Raw genomic sequence first — 16,656 nt, forward strand, 5'->3', positions numbered from 1 at the left:
GAGTCACAGGTGGATAGGGTGGTGAAGAAGGCATTCGGCATGCTTGGTTTCATTGATCAGAACATTGAATACAGGAGTTGGGATGTCTTGTTGAAGTTGTACAAGACATTGGTAAGGCCACACTTGGAATACTGTGTACAGTTCTGGTCACCCTATTATAGAAAGGATATTATTAAACTAGAAAGAGTGCAGAAAAGATTTACTAGGATGCCACCGGGACTTGATGGTTTGACTTATAGGGAGGGGTTAGATAGACTGGGACTTTTTTTCCCTGGAGAGTAGGAGGTTAAGGGGTGATCTTATAGAAGTCTATAAAATAATGAGGGGCATAGATAAGGTAGATAGTCAAAATCTTTTCCCAAAGGTAGGGGAGTCTATAACGAGGGGACCTAGATTTAAGGTGAGAGGGGAGAGATACAAAAGGGTCCAGAGGGGCAATTTTTTCACTCAAAGGGTGGTGAGTGTCTGGAACGAGCTGCCAGAGGCAGTAGTAGAGGCGGGTACAACTTTGTCTTTTAAAAAGCATTTGGACAGTTACATGGGTAAGATGGGTTTTGAGGGATATGGGCCAAGTGCAGGCAATTGGGACTAGCTTAGTGGTATAAACTGGGCGACATGGACATGTTGGGCCGAAGGGCCTGTTTCCATGTTGTAAACTTCTATGATTCTAGTGCATTCCTGATGAGCGAGGTTCCCAACCGCCAGTGCAAAATTAAAAAATTACCCCTATCAAATAATTCCCAGTAATTTCCTCAGAGTTGTGTCCATTTCACCACCATAACTTTGCTGATAGCACGGCGGAAACACTGTTTACATACGCAAACGAGGTTTCCGCTGCACTTCTGGTGAAGTTGTGGCAGCAGAGCAGGAGCAGCTCTGAGGAAATTTGTGGTCAATGTTTGCAACACCACAATGGCCTTTCTGGTTTTATATTTTACTTAGTATTGTTGAGGAAATGTTGGCAATTTTCACATTTTCTGAAGCAATAGGGACAATTTTGTAATGGCAGCAAAATCTATGCAGGCCAAGCTGGCCCCTATCACACTGAGCAGATTTTTCACAATTCTGAAAGGGCAGCCCATTTAAATAATTGCAATACACTCCTAGCACAGCTTTGGCATAAGCTGGCAGCAAAGCTATTTGGGGATACATAAAATCTGGCCTGCAGCTCAAATTTAAAGGGATGTGTACACTTACAGGTAAGTGGCTGTATATGGGATCAAATATTCTGTCAGCCTTTATAAAACTTCAAAATTGGATTTTAAATATTCACCAGCTTTAATTAATGCTGGTGGAGTAGGGAGAGCAAAAACAATGAGGAAACACAAAATGTAGGCAAATGATATTGTGGGCAAATGATATTGTGGGCAAATGATATTGTGATATTGTGATACACCAACTAATCCCCCTGATTGATGCCTGGCAAAGTGGATGTATAACTGCAAGAGGTGGGTACAACGTGGGTATCCTGTGTGGTATTTCAGGTCACCTTCTCCAGAGCACAGCAATGCAACTTACCTGTCATGAGGTGGGTCAAACTTTACAGTCTGGGCAGTACATGGATGCATTCTTGGGGAAATTTTCACGTGGCAAATGCTCTGTTTACTGCCCAACTGATGTCTCCATTCCACAGGGAAAGTAATGATTCTTTTGCCTCTTGAAAATGCTTGATGCACTGACTGACTAAATTGGCATATGTCACAATTTCTCATTTACATGCTGCCCCTCGGCGACATCATCACAAAACACATCAGGTTCCACATGTACGCCGATGACACCCAGCTCCACCTCACCACCACCTCTCTCAATCCCTCTACTGCTGATGATTTGTCATGCTGTTTGTCCAATGAGTAGAAATTTCGTCCAACTAAATATTGGGAAGACCGAAGGCATTTTCTGCAGTCCCCGCCACAAACTTCGTTCCCAAACCATCGACTCCATCGCTCTCCCTGGCTGAGGCTGAACCAGACCGTTCATAAACTTGGTGTCCTATTTGAACCCGAGATGAGTATCTGACCCCATCCGCTCCATCACCAAGACCACTTACTTCCACCTTTGTGACATCGCCTGTCTCTGCCCCGCCTGAGCTTATCTGCCACTGAAACCCTCATCCATGCCTTTGTTATCTCTAGACTTGACTATTCCAATGCTCTCCTGGTTGACCTCCCACCTTGTACCCTCATCAACTTGAAATCATCCAAACCTCTGCTGCTCGTGTCCTAACTCGCACAAAGTTCCGTTCACCCCTCACCTCTGTGCTCATTGATCTACCATTGGCTTCTGGTCCAGCAATGCCTCGATTTTAAAATTCTCATCCATGTGTTCCCTCCATGGTCTCACCCCTCCCTATCTCTGTAACTTCCTCCAGTCTTACAACCCTCCGAGATCTCTGCACTCCTCCAATTCTGGCCTTTTCCGCATCCCTGATTTTCATCGCTCCCACTTTGGCAGCTGAGCCTTCAGCTGCCTAGGCCCTAAGCTTTGGAATTCCCTCCCTAAATCTGTCCGCCTCTCTACCGCTCTGTCCTCCTTTAAGATGCTCCTTAAAACCTACCTCTTTGACCAAGCTTTTGGTCACCTGTCCTAATATCTCCTTATGTGGCTTGGTGTCAAATTTTGTTTGATAACGCTCCTGTGAATCGCCTCGGGAAGTTTTACTACATTAAAGAAGTGTTATATAAGTGCAAGTTGTTGTTGTTACTTTGGAATAACTGAAAAGTGCTACTGTACTGTTAATAAAAAAACTAAATCGCAAAAAAAATTATTGTTGTTTGGAAGGATTCAGTGCCACAAAAGTATAACACATGCCCACAGGACCAATCATATCTCTGGTACAAGTTATATTCAGGTCAGCCTGCAGCAGATGGCATAGCTATGTAAAGCCTTTCTGGTGAAGTAGAGCCTGTGAAGACAGGTCTTCTATGAGATGTTCAGATTCTTGTGGTAGAGTCTGTAAAAGTGGCTCTGGGGTAATGAAGGGTGTGAACATAGTACCTTCCTCATCTAAAACATTCAGTACTGAGTGAAACCCCCAAACAAATTCCTAGCCTCACATTCTATGGTGCTAGTAAAATTAGAGCAGCAATCAAGACTATCGTGGGAAAAGAATGCCAAAACAAAAAAAGGCACAGTCCAAAGCAACAAAGTGCTAAAAAAATAACACTGGTAAAAGATTTTTTTTTGTTATCTCCTTTCAAGAATCCAGGTGGAAGAGATCAGGTCACAGGATTACTCATGCACCTATTACACATTGGCGATCTCAGGGTCAGGGCAGAGCCAGCCAACATGAGGTAATTGTTTGGATAGTGTTTAAGCCTCTAATAAAGCAGCTAGTTCTGAAGACTTGTGCTCCAGAACTAGCTGCGCCTCTAGCCAAGCTGTTCCAGTACAGCTACAACACTGGCATCCACCCGACAATGTGGAAAATTGCCCAGGTATGTCCTGTCCACAAAAAGCAGGACAAATCCAATCCGGCCAATTACCGCCCCATCAGTCTACTCTCAATCATCAGCAAAGTGATGGAAGGTGTCGTCGACAGTGCTATCAAGCGGCACTTACTCACCAATAACCTGCTCACCGATGCTCAGTTTGGGTTCCGCCAGGACTACTCGGCTCCAGACCTCATTACAGCCTTGGTCCAAACATGGACAAAAGAGCTGAATTCCAGAGGTGAGGTGAGAGTGACTGCCCTTGACATCAAGGCAGCATTTGACCGAGTGTGGCACCAAGGAGCCCTAGTAAAATTGAAGTCAATGGGAATCAGGGGGAAAACTCTCCAGTGGCTGGAGTCATACCTAGCACAAAGGAAGATGGTAGTGGTTGTTGGAGGCCAAGCATCTCAGCCCCAGGGCATTGCTGCAGGAGTTCCTCAGGGCAGTGTCCCAGCACCAACCATCTTCAGCTGCTTCATCAATGACCTTCCCTCCATCATAAGGTCAGAAATGGGGATGTTCGCTGATGACTGCACAGTGTTCAGTTCCATTCGCAACCCCTCAGATAATGAAGCAGTCCGAGCCTGCATGCAGCAAGACCTGGACAACATCCAGGCTTGGGCTCATAAGTGGCAAGTAACATTCGCGCCAGATAAGTGCCAGGCAATGACCATCTCCAACAAGAGAGAGTCTAACCACCTCCCCTTGACATTCAACGGCATTACCATCGCCGAATCCCCCACCATCAACATCCTGGGGGTCACCATTGACCAGAAACTGAACTGGACCAGCCATATAAATACTGTGGCTACGAGAGCAGGTCAGAGGCTGGGTATTCTGCGGCGACTGACTCACCTCCTGACTCCCCAAAGCCTTTCCACCATCTACAAGGCACAAGTCAGGAGTGTGATGGAATACTCTCCACTTGCCTGGATGAGTGCAGCTCCAACAACACTCAAGAAGCTCGACACCATCCAAGATAAAGCAGCCCGCTTGATTGGCACCCCATCCACCACCCTAAACATTCACTCCCTTCACCACCGGCGCACTGTGGCTGCAGTGTGCACCATCCACAGGATGCACTGCAGCAACTCGCCAAGGCTTCTTCGACAGCACCTCCCAAACCCACGACCTCTACCACCTAGAAGGACAAGGGCAGCAGGCGCATGGGAACAACATCACCTGCACGTTCCCCTCCAAGTCACACACCATCCCGACTTGGAAATATATCGCCGTTCCTTCATTGTCGCTGGGTCAAAATCCTGGAACTCCCTTCCTAACAGCACTGTGGGAGAACCGTCACCACACGGACTGCAGCGGTTCAAGAAGGCAGCTCACCACCACCTTCTCGAGGGCAATTAGGGATGGGCAATAAATGCCGGCCTTGCCAGCGACGCCCACATCCCGTGAACGAATAAAAAAAAACTTTGCCTGCCCACAAAACAACCTCCCTCACAGCCCCAAAATTCTTTGTCACAAGATGTGGCACTCCTTCAATCTCCACCCACACGCATGCCATCCTGATTTTACAAAATTTACCCAAATCTGCACTCTAAACCTTTACATTGCTTGCAGACAAGCAAAGCACTTAGAATTATAGAATCATGCAGCACAGAAAGAGAACCATCGTGCCAGTGCCCACTCTTTAAAACAGCTAGTCAATCATAGGAACAGGAGTAGGCCATTCAGCCCCTCAAGCCTGTTCTGCCATTCAATTAGATCATAGCTGTTCTGTATCTTAACACCATTTATCAGCCTTGGTTCCATATCCCTTAATATACTTGCCTAAAAAAAAAATCAATCTCAGTTTATACAATTTCAATTGACCCAGCCTCAACAGCTTTATGGGGGAGAGAGTTCCAGATTTCCTCTACCCTTTGTATGAAGAACTGCTTCCTGACATCACCCCTAAATGGCCTAGCTCTAATTTTAAGGTTATGTCCCCTTGCTCTGGACCCTCCCACCAGGGGAAATAGTTTCTCTCCATCCAGCCTATCAATTCCTTCAATTATCTTAAACATCTCAATTAGATCACCCCTTAATCTTCTATACTTGAGGGAATACAAGCCTAGTCTATGCAACATAGCCTCATAATTTAACCCTTTTCACCCTGGTATAATTCTGGTGAATCTGTGCTGTACCCTCTCCAAGGCTAACATATCCTTCCTGAGGTGCGGTGCCCAGAACTGAATGCAGTACTCCAGATCCGGAATCAAAGTATCATAATAGGTGCAGCACAGAAGGAGGCCATTCAGCCCAGCGTGCCTGTGCTGGCTCTTTGAATGAGCTATCCAATTAGTCCCATTCCCCTGCTCTTTCCCCATAGCCCTGTAAATGTTTTCCCTTCAAGTATTTATTCAATTCCCTTTTGAAAGTTACTATTGAATCTGCTTCCACCACCCTTTCAGGCAGTGCATTCCAGATCATAATAACTCGTTGCGTAAAAAAAGGTTTCCACATGTCGCCTCTGGCTCTTTTGCTAATCACCTTAAATCTATGCCCTCTGGTTTCCAACCCTTCTCCCACTGGAAACAGTTTCTCCTCATTTACTCTGTCAAAACCGTTCATGATTTTGTATTTTATGGGGGTGATTTTAAACCCCAAGAACGGGTGGGTTGGGGGCGGGTGGGAGTTGAAAATAGTTGTTCTTTGGGTCACGACCACAACCCGGCTTTATTTCCGGGTTTAACGTCAGCGCATAAAAGTACAGGCTTCGCACTGGGAATGCAAAGCCCGAAGATTTTGCTATGCCTCTATTAATAAAGCCCAGGTCCCATTTGCTTTTTAAACAGCCTTCTCAACTTGTCCTGCCACCTTCAAAGATTTGTGTATGTGCACCCCCAGGTATCTCTGTTCCTTCCCCCTGTTAAAATTGTACCATGTAGTTTATATTGACTCTGCTCATCCTTCTTACCAAAATGCATCGCTTACACTTCTCTGCGTTAAATTTCATCTGCCATGTGTCTGTCCATTTCACCAGCTTGTCTATGTCCTCCTGAAGTCTGTTACTATCCTCCACATTGTTTACTACATTTCCGAGTTTTGCGTCATCTGCAAACTTTGAAATTATATTCTCTATACCCAAGTCCAGGTCATTAATATATACCAAAAAGAGCAGTGGTCCTAATACTGACCCCTGGGGAACACCACAGTATACTTCGCTCCAGTCTGAAAAACAACTGTTCACCACTACTCTCTGCTTTCTGTCCTCTAGACAATTTTGAATCCATGCTGCCACTTTAATCTCATGGGCTTTAATTCTGCCAACAAATCTACTGTGTGGTACTTTATTAAATCTAACCAAAGCTTTATACAAATGTAGCATAACTTCCATCTCTTTGTATTCCATCTCCCTTGAGATTAAGGCTAACATTATATTAACATTTTAAAATAATTTTTTGTAACTGTCCACTAGTTTTTAGTGATTTCAGTCCATGGACCCCTAAATATTTATGGTCCTCCACAGTTCCTAGCTTCTCACCATTTAGAAAATACATTGATCTATCTTTCTTAGGTCCAAAATGCATGACCTTGCACTTCCCAAATTGAACTCCCATTCCCTTCCTCTTTCCCCATAGCCCTGCAATTGTTTTCCTTTTCATGTATTTATCAATTCTCCTTTGAAAGTCACCATTGAATCTGTTTTTTTTTATTCGTTCATGGGATGTGGGCATCGCTGGCAAGGCCAGCTTTTATTGCCCATCCCTAATTGTCCTTGAGAAGGTGGTGGTGAGCCGCCTTCTTGAACCGTTGCAGTCTGTGTGGTGAAGGTTCTCCCACAGTGCTGTTAGGGAGTGCCAGGATTTTGATCCAGCGACGATGAAGGAACGGCGATACATTTCCAAGTCGGGATGGTGTGTGATTTGGAGGGGAACGTGCAGGTGGTGTTACATAAGAACATAAGAACATAAGAAATTGGAGCAGGAGTAGGCCAATCGGCCCCTCGAGCCTGCTCCGCCATTCAATAAGATCATGGCTGATCTGATCCCAACCACAAATCTAAAGAACACAAGAAGTCGGAGCACGACCCGGCCACATAGCCTCTGGGCCCTCTCCGCCACCCACAGGGCATTGACCGATCCGAACTCAGCTTCATGTCCAATTTCCTGCCCGCTCCCCATAACCCCTAATTCCCTTTACTTCTAGGAAACTGTCTATTTCTGTTTTAAATTTATCTAATGATGTAGCTTCCACAGCTTCCTGGGGCAGCAAATTCCACAGACCTACCACCCTCTGAGTGAAGAAGTTTCTCCTCATCTCAGTTTTGAAAGAGCAGCCCCTTATTCTAAGATTATGCCCCCTAGTTCTAGTTTCACCCATCTTTGGGAACATCCTTACTGCATCTACCCGATCAAGACCCTTCACAATCTTATATGTTTCAATAAGATCGCCTCTCATTCTTCTGAACTCCAATGAGTAGAGTCCCAATCTACTCAACCTCTCCTCATATGTCCGCCCCCTCATCCCCGGGATTAACCGAGTGAACCTTCTTTGTACTGCCTCGAGAGCAAGTATGTCTTTTCTTAAGTATGGAGACCAAAACTGTATGCAGTATTCCAGGTGCGGTCTCACCAATACCTTATATAACTGCAGCAATACCTCCTTGTTTTTATATTCTATCCCCCTAGCAATAAAAGCCAACATTCCGTTGGCTTTCTTGATCACCTGCTGCACCTGCATACCAACTTTTTGATTTTCTTGCACTAGGACCCCCAGATCCCTTTGTACTGCAGTACTTTCCAGTCTCTCGCCATTAAGAAAATAACTTGCTCTCTGATTTTTCCTGCCAAAGTGCCTGCTGCCCTTGTCATTCTGGGTGATAGAGGTCGCAGATTGGGAGGTGCTGTCGAAGAAGCTTTGGTGAGTTGCTGCAGTGCATCCTGTGGATGGTACACACTGCAGCCACGGTGCGCCAGTGGTGAAGGGAGTGAATGTTTAGGGCGGTGGACGGGGTATTAATCAAGCGGACTTGTCCTGGATGGTGTCGTGCTTCTTGAGTGTTGTTGGAGCTGCATTCATCCAGGCAAGTGGAGAGTATTCCATCACACTCCTGACTTGTGCCTTGTAGATGGTGGAAAGGCTTTGGGGAGTCAGGAGGTGAGTCCCTCGCCGTAGAATACCCAGCCTCTGACCTGCTCTTGTAGCCACAGTATTTATGTGGCTGGTCCAGTTAAGTTTCTGGTCAATGGTGTTGATGGTGGGGGTTCGGTGATAGTAATACCGTTGACTGTCAAGGGGAGGTGGTTAGACTCTCCTTTGTTAGAGATGGTCATTGCCTGGCACTTGTCTGACACGAATGTAACTTGCCACTTATGAGCCCAAGCCTGGATGTTGTCCAGGTCTTGCTGCATGCAGGCTCGGACTGCTTCATTATCCGAGGGGTTGTAAATGGAACTGAACACTGTGCAGTCATCAGCGAACATCCCCATTTCTGACCTCGTGATGGAGGGAAGGTCATTGATGAAGCAGCTGAAGGTGGTTGGGCCTGAGACACGGCCCTGAGGAACTCCTGCAGCGATGTCCTGGGGCTGAGGTGATTGGCCTCCAACAACCACTACCATCTTTCTTTGTGCTAGGTATGACTCCAGCCACTGGAGAGTTTTCCCCCTGATTCCCATTGACTTCAATTTTACTAGGGCTCCTTGGTGCCACACTCGGTCAAATGCTGCCTTGATGTCAAGGGCAGTCACTCTCACCTCACCTCTGGAATTCAGCTCTTTTGTCCATGTTTGGACCAAGGCTGTAATGAGGTCTGGAGCCGAGTGGTTCTGGCGGAACCCAAACTGAGCATCAGTAAGCAGGTTATTGGTGAGTAAGTGCCACTTGATAGCACTGTCGACGACACCTTCCATCACTTTGCTGATGATTGAGAGTAGACTGATGGGGCCATAATTGGCCGGATTGGATTTGTCCTGCTTTTTGTGGACAGGACATACCTGGGCAATTTTCCACATTGTCGGGTGGATGCCAGTGTTGTAGCTGTACTGGAACAGCTTGCTAGTGGCGCGGCTAGTTCTTTCCAACACCCTTTCAGGCAGTGCATTCCAGGTCATAACAACTCGCTGCGTAAAAAAATGTTTCCTCATGTCATCTCTGGCTCTTTTGCTAATTATCTTAAATCTGTGTCTGCTGGTTACCGACCCTCCTACCAGTGGAAAGAGCTTCTCCTTATTTACTCTATCAAAATCCTTCATAATTTTGAACACCTCTATTAAATTTCCGCTTAACCTTCTCTGTTCTAAGGAGAACAATCCCAGCATCTCTAGTCTCTTCGCATAACTGAAGTTCTTCATCCCTGATATCATTTTAGTAAATCTTCTCTACATCCTCTCCAAGGCCTTGACATCCTTCCTAAAGTGTGATGCTCAGAATTGAACATTTGGAGGATTCCTGAACGCATCAGGTCTTTTTTTAAAACCTCCACCTTCCTGCAATAGGCTTCTGCTATCTTTCCTTCTCGCCAATCCACCGCTGTTCCCTAATCTACTCAATTCATGCCTTTGAGTGTCACAAGTCCTGCCTGTCATCTGCATATGTGAGAGGGATAGACAGAGAAGAGGGTGAATGAAAGGGATAGACAGATGGGAAGATTGAAGGGAGGGAGAGAAAGGAATTAGATGAAGGTGAGGTGAAAGACACCACAGTGGACCAAGTATGGTCTTGTCTGGTTGAGACTGAGATTAAAATCATCAATAACTAGGGAAAAATTAAGCTGAAAAGCAGATTGTGCTATCTCGAGAGTGATGTATGAGACTGTCTCCCCTTACAACGTCTAGGATGAATATCATGTAATTTCACCACAGCAATCAACAAAAACTTGCTACTTTTCTCAGTGGTAAATCTATTTCTTGGTAAAATTGTAATTTTTTAAACAACAGTGGAGTGAAATGTTAAAAGCAAAACCATCACATGAACATACAATGCAATGATGGCAATTTTCTTCTTCCACAGCTGTAGAATACCAAGGTGTAGCAATTTAACCCTTATGTTAAGTAATCTGGATTTGAATCTTATGTTATTTTAAGATGCACAGCTATCCAATTCAATTGAAGGCAGCAGTCTGAACTGGAAAATGGCTGCTGTGATCCAGAAATATGATTGTTTGAATTTGCAACAACGGAATGGCCAGTTTAATCTGGGCTTACCTTCAGCGATACTTAACAACTAATAAAGAGGGCAATTCAGCAATGTTGCTCATCATAGCCCTTTGTTGACCAGTCAATCCTGCTCTCTAAGTCTTGGTGATTGCTTCCTACCATCAATAGGGGAGAATCGATGAAACTGGAAAACTTGTTGGCAGCACTGCAAATTACCTTGGCAACAAATTACTAATTTACTGCCAAGGTAATTCTACTCTCCACTACCAAGTACAGAATAATCACGACCAAAGTTTAGTGCATATTTACAAGCCTCAAGAGGAACTATAGATTAGAATATTTTTTCCTCCTACAGAACTGTGGATAAATGGAACAGACTCCAGCAAAAGCATTTGATACTGTGTTCATTAACTGTATCGAAAAAGGAACTAAATAATTTGACTGAGTTTGAAATCAAAGATTACAGGATATCTATTGACTGAGATGATCAAATGTACCATGGGACATGATAGTACATGTGTTGCTTGGGTGGTGGGGTAAAATTGTGCCTAGAAATTCTAGGAAACACAGATGAAGACCAAACAGTGGAGATGTGGAAGGGATAAATATTCTGAAAACTCATTAGGTTATCTTTGGATGTCAGGGAGTATTTATGCACAGGTTTCCCTCAGAAGTTTAAAAGAATGAGGCAGAGTTGATGATAGTGTAGAGTATACTTGGTCTGTGCAACGACAGGCTCGATGGGTAAATGGCCTTTTTCTTGATCCATGCTTTCTTATGTTTTTACTTAAGGATCATGGGTATACTTTCAATTTATAATTAATGAGGATCAATAAATAGTACTTCTCTTTCTGGAGAAGGGATTGTTACGGTGATAAAATGGGGATGTGACATTTGTGGGACAGGTTTGTAGCGTCTAATGGCCTTTACCTGTATTAAAAATTCTAAAAGTGAAAATAGTGATAAGATAGTGACATATCATATTTGAATTCTTCTTTTCCCTCTATGGGATACTTGCCATTATGGGCCTTCATAGATTGGTGGAACAATTCGGTTGATGTCGGCAACAAGACTTACTAGCAAGGAGCTCCACTGAAAATCCTGCGGATAGACATCTGAGATAGCCTTGGATTCTGATCTGGTAGCATCTGAGTGAAATTCAGTACCAGCCAAAATATTGCGCCTATGACTTACTTCCTCCTTTAAGAAAGGGTCTAATTTCCGATTGTATTGTTTTTGAAAGAAGTTCATTATTTCCTTTACAATGCAAATTGCAACTTCATGCTAAGTTGGAATCAAATAAGTAAGAAATGTATCTATAACAACAACTTGCACTTATAAAGTGCCTTTAACGAAGCATGGCCACTGATAGTAGGGCAAAGGGGTGGGGGTAAAGGCACAAAAGGCCAGAGTCAGAGAAATGGAGAGTTTGAGGGGAGTGGGGGGCGGGGGTTGTTAGGGGTGGAGAAAGTTATGGAAACAGGGAGGGATGAGGCCATGAAGAGGTTTAAGCACAAAGATTAAAATTATAAATTGGAGGCATTGGGGGACCAGGAGCCAATGTCGGTAAGCAAGGATAAGAGTGATAAGTGGAGGGGACCTGGTGCAGAATAGGATATGGTCAGCAGAGTTTTGAATGAGCTGAAGTTTATGGAGAGTGGAGGATGGCAAGCCAGCTAGGCGAGCACTGGAATAGAAAAGTTTGAAGATGACAAAAACACGGATGAAGCTTTCAGGGCTGAGGCAGTAGTGCAAGTGGAAGATACTATGGAGGAGTCTTTGTGATGGAGAGTATATGGGGTCAGAAGCTCAGCGAGGGGCCAAATAGGACACCGAGATTGCGAACAGTCTGATTCAAGCTGAGACAATGGCTGGAGAGGTGGATGGAGTTTGTAGCGGGGACTGTAAACGAGGAGAGGACATTTGATGAAGATGTGTGGATACAATTTATATTGCACAAGTAGACTGACCTGAAAACTCATTGTTAACAATGATGTCAGTGAGATATATGAATCATATCCTATGATTCTTCAACATGCATTCTGTTTGTAGCATATTTTTTGCCCTCAAATTTTCTTCCCTGCTCTCCTTTCTTCCTATGAAGATGTTAGCTTAAGCTATGGTACAATATCACAGCTAACAGCAGCCCTCCAATACTTTGTCCTGGTGGCCATTCTTCATGATCAATGCAAGATGGTAAGGTATTCAACTGTGGGGGCATCACTTCTGAATCTAATTTCTTCCTTACTCAACATTGACAGGCTCATATTTTCTAGCATATGGCATTTGCATGAAATTGCTTTGTCTATTAGTTTAATGGAGCTGTTAATGGGTTATACTTTCCATTAAAACACCAGCCAAATATCATATGAGCTCATTAACATGATCATATGCTAATATCACATGGCACGACCACATCCCTTAAATAGCAACTGGAAGTAGAAACCATGGCTGAATTTTCCCAATCTAGCATGATAATATGGGAGTCAATTTTAGCATCCCTGTAGTCATACTGACTGTGATCAGCTAACTCAGCACAGATGAGGGATCAAACTTGGGACCTAACTGGTCTACTTATTTCAGTAGCACATCATGTTGTGAACCACTGACAATGCCCATGCCACCATTATGGAATTAAAATTACAATCATAAGCTTAAGGTGCTCATTTTAAATGCAGACTTTATTAATATGTGGACTGTGGGCTGCTTCTAAGGTCATCACTGTGAACAGTATTTTTTCAGAGCTATCTATTCTCAATTATAGTGTCATCTTCACGGAATACAAAAATCTTTGGAGGTGAAAATGGTCTTGGGCGCTAGTGCAAAACAGGCGAAAGCGAATCTGCGGCCCGTTTTACACTATGCCCGCCCGATTTACACCCCACCCGCCTGATTTCCTTTTCCATTGACTTCAGTCTGTGGCTTTGAGCATGACCACTCCCTTTAACTGAAATGACATCATCAATGTGGTATCAATAGAAATTACTAATTATAACTTCAACAGTTATAGTTTTGCTACTGAAATAGTACAGCATGGTGCTGTAGTTATAAAAATTAATGTGTTGTAATTTCCACTTTCCCATGTTGAGTCAACACTCTTTCAATATATCACTGTCACTCACAAATTACTAGTCTTTTCTAAAGTTCTATTTGTTTTTCTGATTACTCAGTGATAACATTGTATAAACTTTTAATTTTATCTTGATAATTCTACCAACCTTTGTTAAGCAAATAATTTCTGCTTACTTCCTGTTCAAGCTTCTTTATTTATACATCAAATGTCAACCACTAACTGCCTGTGGCTTCATTTCAAATTTTGTTTTAACTTCCACACAATCTCACACATTGCTTGTTTCTTAAGAACAGACTTCTCGATGGTCTGTCTACTTTCCAGCAGCTAATTCATGATAACTTAGCTTTCTGTTGAAAATTTTTCTATTGAGAAGAATCCGTCTGTGCATTTTGTTTCCTCTTTACAGAAAATTCCACAATAGTAAGTTGATGGCTTATACTCTCATGTGTTTATCTACAGGTTCTAAGTAATCTGACAGCTAATAGCAGGTGTCCACGGCATGATGCTGTTGCTAACCCAATGATGCTACTGCCACATCTTGAACTGGAGGGATTAGATATTTGGGTACTGAAAGTAGGGCTCATCATAATAAGGTGATTTATCTTGATGCTGCAACAATTATTTTTGTATTTTATTATTATCATTTAACTAAAAAGACAGTTCTGGTTCTCACTGGTATAACTCTTACCTGAATGATAGCGTTTGGCTCCTGGCCTTCATCGACAACAATAAGTTGTGCTCTTCCATTTCTTTCATTGTCTCGAACACCCGCAGCAACCTGGGCAGCCTTTAGACGCTCGTACTTATTGCACTTTGAACCACACCATTGATAAATGACCTGTTGGGCATGTTGTAAAAATATTAGGTTCAAAATTTTCTGTAGCTGTCTTCTCAGTTACTTCAATAAATACTGCACCTGCTTTGAACTGTCCCAACTTCCTTCAGCTCTGCTGCACCCAGCAGGTCTATCTGTGGCCACACTGATTATTTTAATAATTAAATGTTGTGCAGTTTGTCATGTAAATCTAGGAGTCATATCATGAGAGAGGGGACTGAAGATAGGGTGGAGATTTAAAAAACAATTATCTAGCAATTACTGAAAATCCAGAGTATAATTTAATTTGACTATCTGCAAATCAAATACCATCATTGAAATATATTTTGTTCCATGAAATGCACATGAATGAATGAAAAATAGATAATAATGGGAAATTTTACAAAATTGTGTTTCTAGTGCAGAGCCTCCACTGAGTAAACAATAAAGTATATTGTTAGCGCATGAGATAACACTTTTAAGGAAGGAGTTTTACAGTTAACTCACAACCTTATCTGAGCACAGCAGAACACCCTGAATATTTAAAACTCTAATACCTATTTCTCTTTCATTTGTGTTATGCTACAGTATTAAACTAAACTTCAACTATTGGATATAATAAAATATCCAATACTAAACAATGTAGCAATATGTCCATGGTGAAGAGGACACATGAACTAATTCAATGAAGCGATCCTTGAAGTAATTTGACAACAAAGACAAGGGTAGATTTTCCTCTTCGCAGTGCCTACAGAATGTTCAGTTCTCAAGTGCTACAGAGAGGAAAAGGCGGCAGTGTTGTCTCGAGATTTCCAGGGTTTTCCCACATGGACAGACACAGGCCTACAGCTGCAATAGGCACAAGCCCTGCGTTGCTAGGGAAATGAGGCAGAAGGGGATGCTCCTGACCTTCTCACCTCAGCTTCCTCCAAGTACGTCCATGGGGTGCCCAAATGCAGGGGTACCTCAAAAACCCTTCAGATTGGAGGATTTGAGGGGAGCCACATGGAGAGATCAACATCTTTGGGCCTTGGAGCCTTCTGGCTTCTGCTGTCCAGCGGCTGGCAGCCAGTTCTGCAGCTGCGCTCATGTTTTTGCCTCGGGTCACAGCACAAGGCTCTACCAAGGGGCAGGCCTGTGCTGGGGTTGCACCTGGGCCAAGCTGCTGGCTTGTGACAGCATAATCCGGTGGCTCAGAGACCTTCAACGGAGCAGCTCTCTTGGGTGCAATGTGCCTGTCTAGCGTGGGACGAGAGGAAAATTAACCTGCCTTCGCTGACATCGGTTGTTACTGTATGTTGTATTACCTTTACCTGCAGTGAGTCAGTGTCACTTTTATCACTATTTACTGAGCTATTTTTAGTTTCAAGATTTCCTCATTTGTATTTTTTTCTATTTATACCTGCAGCATAAATAGATAACATGTTGTCAAAACTGCTAAAGATATTTATCCAACAAAAGGGAGCCAACCAAATAACATATCAACAGCAAAGTTCAATGGATTTCTGTCATTTATGCCCTATTTAACAGCAGCATATATACTTTTTTCACAAGGTCATGGCTTCAAGTCCCATTTCCAGGACACGAGCATAATCTCAGCTGACATATCAGCACATTGTCAGAGGTCCTTCAAATGAAATGTTAAACTGAGACCCGTCTGCCTGTTCAATTGGGTGTAAGAGATCCTATGGTGCCATATGAAGAAGAAGATAATTCTTTTGGTAACCTGGTCAACATTTATCCCTTAATAACTATCACCAAAACAGATTAATTGGTCATTTATTCCATTAATGTTTGTTCGGTCTTGCTGTGTGCAAATTGGCTGCTGCATTTGCTTGCATATCATCAGTGACTACACTTCTAAAGGAATTCATTTGCTATGAAGTGCTTTGGGACATCCTGAGGATGTCAAAGGTGCTATATAACTACAAGTTCTTTTTCTTTTACTTTTTTCTACAGGTTTGTTCCTCCAATGTGGCAGAAATAAGAGCCCAAACTAATGTTCTTAAATGGAAGGGTGAAAAAAAACACACAGAAATTCAATTTAAATTATTATTCCTTTGCTGTTATTGGATACACTGAATGCTAAATTACTTGCTATGAGCTGAATTTTATTCCTGTTCCAGGTAAGGTGGATATTCTAACAGTGCTCATTAAATATTTGCAGAATTCTAGTACATATTGGAGTCTTTGTATAAAGTAATGTTTGAAGTTGTTATTTGTTTAATGTTGGCCACTTTA

General features: G+C 43.1%; 1 protein-coding gene across 2 annotated transcripts in view; it reads right to left on the reverse strand.

The window, feature by feature from the left end:
- scin (scinderin) overlaps window positions 1-16,656 on the reverse strand; it is a 135,842-nt gene that overhangs the window by 73,397 nt on the left and 45,789 nt on the right. The window contains exon 4 of one of the 2 annotated variants that reach the window (XM_068003923.1): window positions 14,290-14,439. In XM_068003923.1, coding sequence (XP_067860024.1) covers window positions 14,290-14,439 — 150 coding nt within the window. Of the gene's footprint in view, window positions 1-10,576; window positions 10,598-14,289; window positions 14,440-16,656 lie in introns of those variants that run through there. The other variant, XM_068003931.1, reaches the window with a different exon arrangement.

The sequence above is a fragment of the Heptranchias perlo genome, chromosome 2 (genome assembly GCF_035084215.1).
Source record: "Heptranchias perlo isolate sHepPer1 chromosome 2, sHepPer1.hap1, whole genome shotgun sequence".
Taxonomy (NCBI): domain Eukaryota; kingdom Metazoa; phylum Chordata; class Chondrichthyes; order Hexanchiformes; family Hexanchidae; genus Heptranchias; species Heptranchias perlo.